This window comes from Rhynchophorus ferrugineus, unplaced genomic scaffold (genome assembly GCF_030347505.1).
Source record: "Rhynchophorus ferrugineus isolate W39M unplaced genomic scaffold, kcgeb_rfMv2 rfM9, whole genome shotgun sequence".
NCBI classification, from domain to species: Eukaryota; Metazoa; Arthropoda; class Insecta; order Coleoptera; family Curculionidae; genus Rhynchophorus; species Rhynchophorus ferrugineus.
Genome location: NW_027472588.1, coordinates 30,098,455 through 30,111,963, shown reverse-complemented (window position 1 = coordinate 30,111,963; position 13,509 = coordinate 30,098,455). Strand labels below are relative to the sequence as shown.

Below are 13,509 nucleotides of genomic sequence, written 5' to 3'. Positions count from 1 at the left end.
CAAAATTCCAGAATAACAATAATCGGCTTTGCTCTATTTGCGAGATATTTAGATGTTCGCAAGCAGTTTTTTCAGATTCATAATAAAAATATATTTAACATTAATAATTTCAATTAACATGACATCTGGTGGATAAAAAGGAATTTCGTGTATTGATAAAATGTTGCAAATTAATGGGAAGAAATACAGTTGAACCAAAAACTTGGCTTGATGCCGAGTTTCCGGACACTGTCTCAGAAAAATCAACAATCAAGGATTGCTATGCTGACTTCGTGTTGATAAAATGTTGCTATTTAATGGTAAAAAAATACAGTTGAAGTAAAAACTTGGCTTGATGCCGAGTTTCCGGACACTGCCCCAAGAATGCTAAGTATGCTAAATTTAGACCTGGTGAAATGAGCACCGAAGACGGTGAACGCAGTGGACGCCAAAAGAAGTTGTTACCAATGACAACATTTAAAAAATTCACAAAATTATTTTGAATGACCGTAAACTGAAGCTGAATGAAATAGAAAATACTATAAAGATATCAGTTGAACGTATACATCATATCATTCACGATTATTTGGGTATGAGAAAGCTCTGTGCAAAGTGGGTGCCGCGCGAGCTCACTTTTGACCAAAAAAACGACGAGTTGATGATTCGGAGCAGTGTTTGAAGATGATCAAGCTATCATTTCACTCTGAAGTCCAACCGACAGTCATCCGAGTGGACTGCACACAATGAACCCGCTCCAAAACGTGCGAAAACGCAACAGTCGGCTGGCAAGGTTATGGCGTCTGTATTTTAGGATGCAAATGGAATAATTTTCATAGACTACCTTGAAAAAGGAAGGACCATCAACAGCGCCTATTACATAGCGTTATTGCGTTATTAGCATTTGAAGGACGAAATCGCCTAAAAACGGCCACATTTGAGGAAAAAGAAAGAGCTGCTTCACCAAGACAATGCACCGTGTCAAAACTACATGAATTGGGCTTTGAACTGCTTCCTCATCCACCGTATTCCCCAGACCTGACGCCCAGCGACTATTTGCTCTTGTTAGACCTCAAACTCGTTGGGAAGAAATTTTCGTCGAACCTGATGCCTATTTTGAAAGCACAAGAAAAATAGTACTATAAAAATGGTATCGAAAAGTTGGAGGGTCGCTATAATCAATATATCACCTTTGAAGATTCAAATTCAATTCAGTTCTTGAAAGCCATTCAACGCGTATTAATAGAAGATTTCCAGTAATACCGTAGTTATATTATATTTGGTAACTACTGAATAGATTGCTTCAAACAATGTGTTGAAAATTTCTAACAAGTTTTTTCCAATTATTTTCTGAAATCTACTATAGTTATACTTTAATAAACTTTGGGAATAGCGCAATTTAAATTTTTTAAAACATACTGATATATAATTTTTGAAATAACATTATAAAAATAAACTTTTTATGAAAACCAAACTTACTTATCTTTTGAGCCAAGTTATAGGCTGTCAATATGGCAAAGAGACTTTTGCTTCACGTTATACTATAGATACTGATACTAAGAAAGCATCCATATAAGAAGCAGGTGACGAATCAAGATCACCTTGATGTTGGCTCTATTCGAGATCAGTTTTATGAAATGTATAAAAACAGTGATTAAAACAGTGAAACAGAAAATCTGTTGATTTGAAAAATACCCACATAAAACTTAGGGATATACAGCTCTTTGAAGGATTTGAATGATACATAGTATTTAAATGGTGTAAAGATACCCACAGACCTCTTTGTGGAATGGAAATTTCAGACATAAATTCCATTTTTAAAATAATATAATTAAAAAAAAAGATAAAAATGAAGAAAATTTATTAATTCAATTTGTGTATCTAGGCGAGACATGGATATCAAAATGGATTGGATTTAAAAAGTAATATTGGGCCATATCACACAAAAGCTAAAAATTAGAATAACATTTGATTAGATCATAATATTTCACAATAATTATTAATTATAATAATTAATTACACATATATTGTTTTTCATGCTGGAAACAGGGGTGGTTTGAGTGGTACAGGAGCAGAGTTACTATTTTTGATATGCCATAATAAAAAAAAAAACATTGCGAGATACTGACATTATAGATTTTGATATTAGCAGTTGTATTGGAAGGAATATTTAATGCATTTGTTACAAATAGTAAAACAAATTACATTAACACAAAAAACTATTTAACCGGTAATTTAAAACAATCAAAATTTAGAACAAACTTGTCCCAATCAAAATAAATTACCCAACAATTAATTATCTATTTACGTTGATAATAATTAAAAACAAAATCGTAGCCGGACCGTTCAAAATCCATTTAAAACAATTATTTCTTATGACATACCGCGACGCTATTTTTACCGGCTCTTTATTGACTTTCTCGAAGTGAGTAAGAAAACGAGAATTTGATATTTGGCCGGTATTTAATATAAGCGACGCTGTTATTATCAGTTGAGAAACAGCGACGATTAAGTAAAATTAAAACCAAAACTTTAAACATACTCTGTGGTAATGACTGACGGCTTAACACGGTCGTGGTTTTTTCGCTGAGTGGAAATATATAGAAATGAGTATTTTCAAAGAAAACCGCAATCGTTTTTTCCTCTATTTCTTTCTCACCACTAATTTAATGACATATATTTTGTGACTACTGATAGGTTGTTCCTAATTCCGTATTTAATATTTTTAGCAAGTTGTTTAAATTCTTTCAAGAATCTTTGGTAAAACGTGTGGTAACAGTACGGTGGGAGCTCCACAAAACTAACATTCATGGAACGGCAGTGATTCTATGATTTCCGTTAGGAATGGAGGTTCCGTTATGATTTAGACGACAATATTATGGTATCCAGCTGGTCCTAGGGGTGTTGATCGTCGAAAAAAATATCGATATATCGGAGAAAAATATACGCCACTTCAATAATTGAATTGTTGAACGAGCTGGGTGTGCTGTGGGCCCATCTTGCTGAAATCACATGTCCTGTAATCCTTGCTCTTCCATTTCAGGCACAAGAAAATTTCGAATCATGTCTTGGTACCGTTCAGCAGTAACAGTAACTGCAACACCTTAGTAATTTTAAAAAAATAGGAACCAATGATGTTTCCAGCATGAATACCACACCATATATTTGTTTTTAGTGGATGCAATGATGTTTCATGAATTAATTGAGGATTCTGTGTTCCCCAAAACCGACTGTTCTGTTTATTGGCGTGGCCACTGAGAAGAAATTGAGCCTCATCGCTCATTATCAATTTAGGCGAAAAATCTTCAATTTCACCAGAAAGATATATCGGAGAAAAATATATATCGATATTTTACAAGAGACATATCGATATTTTTAAGGAAAAATAAAAGTATTGCATGTCAGTCCAAAAAAATATCGATATTCTCTAAATATTTTAAAAAGTAGTGAAAATTTTAATAACTATTTAAAATTAAGTACAAAATCTATTAAACCTTTAAAATTAAATACCTATTTTAGAGGTTTATTAAAAATAATCAAATGGTTTTTTATATTTTTTCATATATCGATATCTTTTTGCCATCTGTAGCTCGTCCTCTCATTCACTGATCAGATTACTACGAATGAATATCTCGACATCCTCAGTGACGAAGTTCTTATTGACTTGTATATTGCTGACAAACACTGCCATATTCCAAGATAATTGCACACAAACAAAGAAGTTCAATGTTGAATGGAGGAGCATCAGAATGTCAACAAATATCTTATTTGGCCCACACAAGGCCAGAATTAACCATAATTTACCCTTTATGGGGAGTTTTAGACCAGAGTGAAGATTTACAAGAATAAAACAACATTCCATTGTACTCTCTATTACACGTGCTCATATTATTTTGTCCATCTCTCTGTCCATCTTTGTCCATATGTTTCTAAATAGAAATAAAACAATAGAAAAAAGGTACTTAAGCGAAAACAGAACTGAAAACTAAGAAATATACAAGATAGAAAAAGAGCAACATTAATAAAATGTAAGAGAAAAAATATGAAATATTGAAAAGTCAAATATTCCATTCATAGACTTGGAAATTATTGACATTTGATGAAGATTTGAAGATTTGAAGTAAGAGTAGATGTAGGAACAAAGAGGAGTAATAAAGCAGTAAGAGCAATTCAAGAAATATATAATTTGTCCTATACATTTATTTTTTTTAAACAGCATTTTTGTTTGTAAAAATGTTGTATTAAACCAGAACTCAAGCAGGACTAAAACAAGGCGGAAGTTTAAGCCATCATGATATTTCTGAATGAAATAATATAAATATGTCAGATCGAAAAGACAGGACTAAACAGAGGATAAAACACAAAAAAAACCAAACAAGCATATGTAGAAAGAGATGTAAAAGAGATAAAAACAAAACCTTATCAGTGGAAATTAAAAATCTTAGAAAAGTGAGAAGGCTAACAAAGGTGGATAGGATTAGAAACAAAGCAACAAGAAATTCAATATAAAACTATTAAAGATTATATAGAAAAGAGATAACTTATTTGATGAAGTCATTTACAAAGTATGAAAATTTAAAAGAGCAAATAATTAAAAAGGAAACTATAGCGACCACTACAACCCTTTAGGCCACCACGCATTCACCTACAGCAGGTTCAAAGGTTGCCAACGCTGACCAGACGAACATTCCTACGAAACCAACATGATCAATAAAAATATATCGAAAATAAGATGCTGTATAATTGACTGTTGTTTAAATAACAGTTTACGTAGATACAGAAAATTCACACATGGTGACACAAATTGAGCAGATTTTTTTTGGAATATATATCCATGGAATATATGTTAGCCCTTCTAAACAAACATTTCACTTTTCAAGACAAAAACTAATAGAAAAACATTTATTTGTTAGGCATTAGGTTCTCAATTTAATATATATATATATATATATATATATATATATATATATATATATATATATATATATATATATATATATATATATATACATAAGTTTAGTCTTGATTGTTAGGTATTACTTTTCTAGGAAATTTCTAGCAGTATTGACAATATTTTGCCAATTAAATTAGTCATAGCTTTTTTCTGGTAATTCCTGTTTATATCGTAATATTTAAATCACCTCAATTTAACATTATATTGGATGTGTTCCATTCTGTTAATAAATATTGAAATATAATTTTATTATGATACATATATTTATAATAAAGACATATATCACCATTTTATATTTATTCTTAATATTTGCTTTTGTAGAGTGTCCAAATTTTACTTTAAAATTTGAATTATCCGCCATTTTTAGTGTTGCCCATCCAAAAAAACACAAGTTGAGAACTAATAATCTAGGATATTAAAAAACAAACACTATGGCAGAGAAATATTTTTCGTTACTCAACAATATTTCAAAAGTAATGAAAGATTGGTTGCTATATGTTGGTTGGTATTCCATTCCAAGGTAATTTTGGGACCACACCTGAATCTGCTTTGTCCTACTGATATCCCAATAACAAAAGAAGCAGTTCTTGAAATATTTACCGATAACAGTTATTATGGCAAAAAAATTTACCTCAGTTTAACGCTGTAGAAAAAGTACAAGTAGCGGTCAATAAGAGGTTCAAACGGACTAGAGACTGGAAAATACAACTTAATAGCTCCAAATCTATGCATGTTAATTTTACGTTGCGGCGAAATGACAAAAACCTAATTATATCACTTGACAGATGCCCGATTCCTCAAGCACAATCAATCAATAATCTGAATATATCTCGATGGTAGATTAAACTGGGAACATCATTTTAGACAAAAAGCAGAGCAGACTAGCTCTCAACTTGATCGAAAATCAAAGAGATTGGGTTATCAGTCAATCATAAGGTTTGGACCTAAAGGATGCAAATATGAGGTTGTACTCTGTAATGTAATTCAACGTACACAAATTAAAGTTCTACGATTAATTACCAATGCTTATCGCTACGAAATCAACGAAGAGCTGCACGATGGCCTCGAAATCAAATGGATGCACGAAGCTAAATCACAGCAACGTGGAAGCTACCGGACAACACAGATAGGAGAGAAATAATACTTAGAACATTTGAACGACAGAGTCATTATGTTAAAAGATGCATCTCCATTTAGAGACGATTTTGTAGAGAAAGTACAATTGATAGTCAATGATATTCACAAATGGTTTGAAAAATACAGCTCAGTAACTCGAAATCTGTCCATATCAATTTTGCGTTGGAGCCGCTTTCGCTGGCGTAGTGGTTATGGTGACAGGACGGTCCTCCTACTATTGCGACAGCCGCAGCTCTTGCTTGTGTATTCATACAAGTACATCAGAACAATAGTAATAAATTAATTTGTAAATTAAGTTCATCCTAAGCATATCTAATGTAAGATGTAAAAAAATTCACCAATTGTAATATATATATATATATATATATATATATATATATATATATATATATATATATATATATATATATATATATATATATAAATAATAAATTATATGTATATTTTTCTAGCAGTTGTATACTGTGGAACAACTACTACTATCACAATATTTGCTTTTAAGTAATTACTAGTAATCGTATTTGAATGATCCTATATTATTTTTTAGAGTTGTTGGCAACACCGTAATAATTCTATGTTTTTGTCACCTCGTTAGGTAATATTTGTTTATTCGATGTAACTAGTTCTATGAAAATATTACAGCACTGTCAACGTTTCATCCTTTACAAGCTAAACTTGCTATAACTTTTTTCTTGTTACTGTTTGTATCGAAACGTTTAAATTGCGGTTATTTCATACATTAACGAAGTAAATAATATCAAATCGCGGTTCATTCTGGTAAATATCAATTTAAATGAAACGACTTTCTTATATAATTTAACTAAAAGTAACATAATTTTTATCATATCCACAGAAATATTTCGATTAATCTCTTACTATAATAAACAGGTGTCTAATTGGTATATCTTTTTGAACATACATTTTCTGACTTCAAGAGTGACAGGATGATTTTACAGGTTCAAAATGAATGCATTAAAAGTTAAATGAAAAATAAGTTCAAATTGATTTTGAATATCAATACTAATTTTGAAATATATCATAACTATAAATATAAAGGCAATGTAATTTTAACAAAATATAAATAACTAATTAAGTATGTGCTTGCATTTTAATCAGGTAAATATGGATATTTGGATTGCAAATACGGGATTTTTGAACAACGTACCGTAACCATCGATTACCTTTAAGTAACACCCTACACGGTACCAACCTTAGGTAATGTATGATGCTTTCCAATATTCTTTTTATTATATTGTTTATTGCAATCTTACTTTATACATTAGTATAATAATATAGTTTTGTTGAGTTGCATCTATACACAAACAAGACGAATTCAATATAAATACATCAGTTTGTGGATCCCAAATTAAAATTAAATTAAATTACTTAAGCCTTTCTTCTCAACCATCTCGTGTCTCCAAGGTCTCTACAGACTATGATCGGCAAACTTCAAACCAAAACCCTATTATACCCGCATAAGCAGATCGCGGAACTGGAAAACATCATTAACTCCATTATGAAGCTGTAACATTTCCCGGCGCCTCGGAAACACGCACATATAGCGGTTATTCCCAAGAAAGGAGCAAAATAATCTGCAGCTGAGTATAGGTCCATCAGCCTTCTTAGTAACATTTCGAAGCTTACCGATAGATACAGCAATACTCTACGCTCTCAACTCTTTCACAAAGGGAAACAACATCATTCTTGACGAACAATTCGCTTTTCGCGCTCACTTTTCATCCGTCTATAAGGCTATCCGTCTGGCCAAACACATCCGTCACCTTCTTGACCAACGTAAAAAGCTTGGAGCAATCCTCCTGGATCTAACCGAAGGCTTCGACAAGGTCTGCCACGACTGTTTAATCGAAAAATGTATGCGGTTATACCTCCAAGAAGACCTAACCGCTCTCATCGAATGATATTTATCGGACAGATCTTTACAGGCAAATCGACGCTGGCGTACTTCAATGTTCGCCGCTGGCCCCAGCTTTATTTAACCTCTTTATTTCAGATCTACCGAGAAGAGCACATTGACGTCGCGTTTTGTGCTAACGACACTGCTTTCTTCACGGCTTCCAGGTTTGAGGATAAAATTCAAGAACGTTTACAGAAACAGCTCGATCATGCAATCAAGTGGTTAAAATTCTGGAGGTTGTAAATCCACCCCCTGAGAACCAGGATGCATTACTCCGCAACATCTCCGGATTTGGCGCATGCGCATATTAGCTCCATTTAATTTTAAAACAAAGAATAATTCGAGTTTGGCGCATGCGTATATACAGCTTTATTTAGTTATTTTTTATCGCGATTATTATATTTAATGTCGAATATATTAAGCAGGTAAATAGGTTCATAACACATTTTGTTTAAAAAATTATTGAATAAAACGAAATAACAAATATAAAATTAATATGGGTCCAGCAATTCTATAAAATAAAATATACAAATATGATAAATAATTGATTTAATGTTGAAACTATATATAAGGAGGAATTCCTATATATATATATATATATATATATATATATATATATATATATATATATATATATATATATATATATATATATATATATATATAGATCAAGCACAGCCAATATAGTTAAAACCAAACGAAAAAGCCACTATTTACGAAAGCGGTAAAATTTTCCTAAAAATCTCCGAATATTATCGTTACTATTTTTGATCTACAAACTGAATTAACTACCTCCAACTTTCGATTAACATATTGTACATTTACTAGCCTAAAACGAATGGATGATACCAAACTAAAGTTCAAAGCTCAAAGACATGAGAAAAGACATCACTGTACACTGTTCTTATATCTTAGCAAAATGCTGTCTAATTTCTTCCTCTCTGATTCTCTGAATTTCACATTCTTTACTAATTTAAAGCATTACTAATATATATTATGTTTAAAATAAATTGCTAATTATTACCAGTTGCTATGCAGTTTTGCTACTATTCTTGATGGACACAACAAGAATCATTTTCTTCTCCGTTCTTGTTATCATAAAATTTTGGCTTATGTTGATACCTATTCCAGGTCGTTGAAAATGATGTGCTATAAATTTGGCAGCTAAAATTCCCACTATAAATAAAATTGATGATATTTGGATTTTATTACTTTTAAAAATTTAACCTTACGTTCTGCAATTACGCTTGTTCTTCCATATTTTAAAACCAATGTATGTTAGACTACCAAGAGTAATACAACAATTTAATGATTATTACTATAAAATTATTAATGTAACACAAAATCTCAATAGTCTATATTTTTTTGTTGTTTTGATCTGATCCACCGTACCGATCGACTCAAAAATAATGGACCGCTATTAGAAAAAAAAGACAATACAGTTTCATATAGTTTATTCTTTTCTATTCTTATTCTATGCAGCAGAGTGAGCATGCACCAATTCCGGAGATGTGGCGCAATATATCCTCTGAAAACTTAGGCCATCATTTTCCATAAGAAGCGTCACGCACTGCACGTCTCGCAAATTAAGATCGACACATTTCCGTGGCTGGATAAAAGACCGATGGTTCGGTTGGCATCTCCAAGTCTCGGAACCAATCCAGAAAGGTTCGGGGATAGCAAACCTGCTATTTTCTCTGATCTGCCCTTCTAGCAGACTTCCCATCTCCATCAAAAGGTTATTTTACAAAATGTTCAAATACAAAATTTGATGATCATTACTTCTCTACGGATCTAATATCTACTTCAAGTTTGTTACGTCCAACCAGGTGAAATGGCTTCAAGTTTTCTAAAATAAGCTCTTCAGAAAAATCTTAATCGCTCCATGGTTTGTCAGACATAATCAAATTCATAGGGAAACTCTCACTCAAACTAACAGAAATCAAGCATTTTATATCTCAATCATTTCACAATCAACTTAGCTCAAGTTTTTCTGAAAACGCGCTTGTTCGCGAGCTGGTCGATATGCTTGGAGCTTAGCGCCGTGTCACCGCTAACCTCCCTTTTTTCCAAGGCTGAAACGACCTCATCCATCGCTACAGTCATAACTTTTACCCCCTTGCGATAGTATCCAGTCGTGTCTTAACTCAAGTACCCCCGAATCAATAGTTAACATAGTTTCACTATCTGTTATTTCGCCGGATCGTCGTGCCTAATAACGGCTGCCGGATTAGCGAGTGCCATATCCTCAAATTTAATGCAGTAGCAGCAGCAGCAAAACAAAAAAAATTAAGAAAGAAAACTGTAATTGTATATCTATAAAAAGCTAGAATTGTATTTATATTAGTTTTCGCAAAACATCTCATAATTAAATTCCGTTAGATTTCAATATTTCCTTGTAAAATAGCAATTTAATAAGTACTTGTAACTGTGATTTTGTTCCAATTAACCAATACATTTTCCTATGATTCAACTCTAGTTCTTACCTTTTCTTTTTTACATATTTCTTCCAGTGAAGTTTTGCATCAAGATTCATTTCAAGTAATGTGTAACGTTGTTGCTATATGGAATGATTGTTTTATTTATTATTATTGGTGCTTGGGTGTTCTAATGAAACGTGAACTGTACATGCACAGATTTACTTTCGTTATTTTTTACTTTCTAGATTTGTCACAGTATAATCATGTAATACATCACAGTATCAGTGGCAAATGTAGCCATCTACCAAGTGATATTTTCTATTTGTGGTGTATTAACACATAGGCTAAAAAGTCCCGGGCCTAACACATAGATGACGCTAGTTTTATTGCATTTGTAGGAATGTTCGTCAGGTCGGTCGGTAGATCGGTCGGTCAAAATGTGTGGCTGTCGATGCGATTGTTTGTCCAAACACTCACTACTATTTTTGGAAGGAATTTCCACGAGAACTAAAAACACTGCTTGAATAAAACTTGTTTATTTTAACATTGAATGATACATTTGGTCGACAGGAGAATTCACAAGATATTAGGTTAAGGTGAAGGAAGTGCGGTAGCGCTGTGGAAGTGGTACTGTTACAAGGGGTGGAGAAAAGAGAAGAGAGCGAGACGTCGTCGTGATGGTCTTTTATAGCCTGGAACTGCATGGTAACAATCCACCGGCGTTGCCAACCTTTGAACTTGTTGTAGCTGAATGCGTCGTGGCCTAAAAGGTCGTAGCGGTCGCCACACATTTGTGTGGTTTGGATGCGATGAAACCCACACAATAACTTAGTAGAAACAAGGACCACGTGGTACTCTTTACAAACATACATATTTACAAAATCTGTCCGACACGACACAAGGGTACTTCTTCTAACGGCGGGAAAAATGAGAAAGAATGTTTCCAAGGAATATATTTTGAATTTATACCTGACTAATTACACCAATTACACCAATTGACAAACGGCCAGTGTGAAGTATAAGAAGAAGAAATACCCTTCGGTGTTGTCGGTTTTATTTTTGGGCTTTGCGCGTTGTACAGTATGGCTGGTTGTCTAAGCCGTCACATCATTCCCCCCCTAGCGACCTAGATGGCGCTAGCGAATGTGACGAGCTTTGTTTTGGGTCCTGGATATGTTCTAATGTATGATTCCGATTCCCTGTTGTTAGTTTCTTCAGGCTCTATGAATGCAGGCTTCAGTCGGTCTATGTTTATGTGTGTGTCTTTGCCGTTGATGTTTATCCTGTAACAGTATTCATTAATTAGGTTTATTATCTTATACGGAACTTCATATGGTTGTTCTAATGGTTTCTTGACACGGTAGACTGACAAAAACGTTAACGCATTCGTGGAGCGTCCTGTGTGGAAGATTCGCTGCTTGATATGCTGTGCCTTGAGGTCTGATTTTTCTCATAGTGGCCCGAAGATTCTCAAGGAAAATTCTGCGATCTTAATGTTGTTCCTCCTCGGTAAAATACTCACCGAGTAATCGTAGCCTTGTCTCGTACGTCATTTCAGCTGCTGACATTTGTATGTCTTTGGACCTGTTTCTCATTCCCAACATTATCACGGAAAGTACCTTGACCCAATCGTTCGTTTCATGCGCTTTTATAGCTGATTTCAATGTTCTATGTCAGCGTTCGATCAATCCGTTTCCCTCCGGATGGTAGCTTGTTGTCCTGATGATCTGACTTCCTATCATTTTGGTGAGTGCATCGAACTTCTTTGACGTTCCAACTTTGGCCACCAATGTTCCGAAGAATGCATCGACTATGGTGTTTGTTGGTATGTCCTTAATCGGTGTTGCTTCAGGCCACCGTGTGAGTTTGTCGATCATTGTAAGACAGTATCGATAACCATGAGATGTCGGCATCGGTCCTACAATGTCAATGTTAACATGGCTAAATCTCTCATCCGGTATGGCAATATGAAGAGACTTTCTACGTACGTGTCTGCCAATCTTCGATCGCTGGCATGGTAGTGTACTGCGGGACCAGTGCTTGATTTGTTTGTTCATACCGAGCCAAATAAATTTGTCGGCAATGCTCTTCAGGGCTGCGCCGCTACTTCCGTGTGCGTTGTTATGAATGAAGTCGAATATTTTCTTCCAGAAAGTCTACGGGATATATGGTCTAATGGTGGCATTCGACACGTCGCAATATATTGTTGTTTCGGTATTGTCCAATCGGAGTAATTTTAACGCTCAGCGACATTGGCTCTCGCAACAGTTTGTGTAATTCGGTATCTTGTTCTGGTTCACGTGCGATATTTGCAGTCCTATTGTCCTATCAAATCTAAATGTCTCCGCTGCCGTGGTGATGTTTTATCTGGATTTGGTCGAAAGCGTAGGTTAACGGTTTGTGATCTGTGAATATCACCGTCTCCCTGACTTCGATCATGTGTTTAAAGAACTTGACGGAGCAGTACATCGCGAGTACTTCTCGGTCTTAGGTGCTGTATCTGGCTTGTGTCTGCGAGATCTTTCTAGAAAAAAACCAAGTGGTTTTCGGCTATCATTTGATATTTGTTCTAATGCGGTGCCCAACGCTGAATCAGATGCGTCGGTGATAAGGAAAAGTTTAGTTTGTTCCATTGGGTGTGCCAGTAAGGTTCCCTTGGTGAGTTGTTGTTTTCATTCTACAAATGAGGCTTCTGTTTGCGGAGCCCATTTTACGGGCCTTTTGTCTTTCTTTTTGGCGCCTGCCGTGAGCGCGTGAAATGATGCTTGCGGTTCTGGTGCATGTGGTATGAATATTCTGTAATAATTGATCATACCCAGGAAACGTTAGAGCTCTGTGATTATTTGGGGCTTTGAGAAATCCTGGAATGACTTGACTATCCTTCAATGGTTTGGTGTCGCTGGCGTTAACTTCGTGTCCGAGATATTCTACTGATGTTTTACCTAGGACGCATTGTTCTGTTTTCAGTGTCAAACCGTGGAGCTTCATTCTATCCAACAGCTGGTTCAGGTGGTCTCGATGTTTCCCTTCGGTCTTGGATGCCACAAGTATAAGTATGTCGTCTATATGACAAAACGCGAAATCAAGTTCCCGGAGTATGTTGTCCA

General features: G+C 34.4%; 1 protein-coding gene and 1 long non-coding RNA gene across 2 annotated transcripts in view; one reads left to right on the top strand and one right to left on the bottom strand.

The window, feature by feature from the left end:
- The window catches only part of LOC143202709 (uncharacterized), a 55,287-nt gene extending 46,814 nt beyond the window's left edge, over nt 1-8,473 (top strand). Inside the window, exon 4 of the long non-coding RNA XR_013007217.1 lies at nt 8,079-8,473. This is a non-coding gene — a long non-coding RNA (uncharacterized LOC143202709). The remainder of the gene's footprint in view (nt 1-8,078) is intronic.
- A 3,602-nt stretch (nt 8,474-12,075) lies between these two features.
- Nucleotides 12,076-12,871, bottom strand: LOC143203164 (protein NYNRIN-like). Its single transcript, XM_076415300.1, has 2 exons — nt 12,821-12,871; nt 12,076-12,558 (listed from the first exon to the last, which is right to left on the bottom strand). The coding sequence occupies exons 1-2, from the start codon at nt 12,869-12,871 to the stop codon at nt 12,076-12,078; spliced, it is 534 nt and encodes a 177-aa protein (XP_076271415.1).
- Nucleotides 12,872-13,509: the final 638 nt, after the last annotated feature.

Coding starts and splice junctions, on each gene's coding strand:
- LOC143203164 (XM_076415300.1), bottom strand. CDS start 12,871: ATGTACTGCTCCGTCAAGTTCTTTAAACACATGATCGAAGTCAGGGAG. Junction 12,559..12,820: donor TGATCGAAGTCAGGGAGACG/GTGATATTCACA, acceptor TATATCCCGTAG/ACTTTCTGGAAGAAAATATT.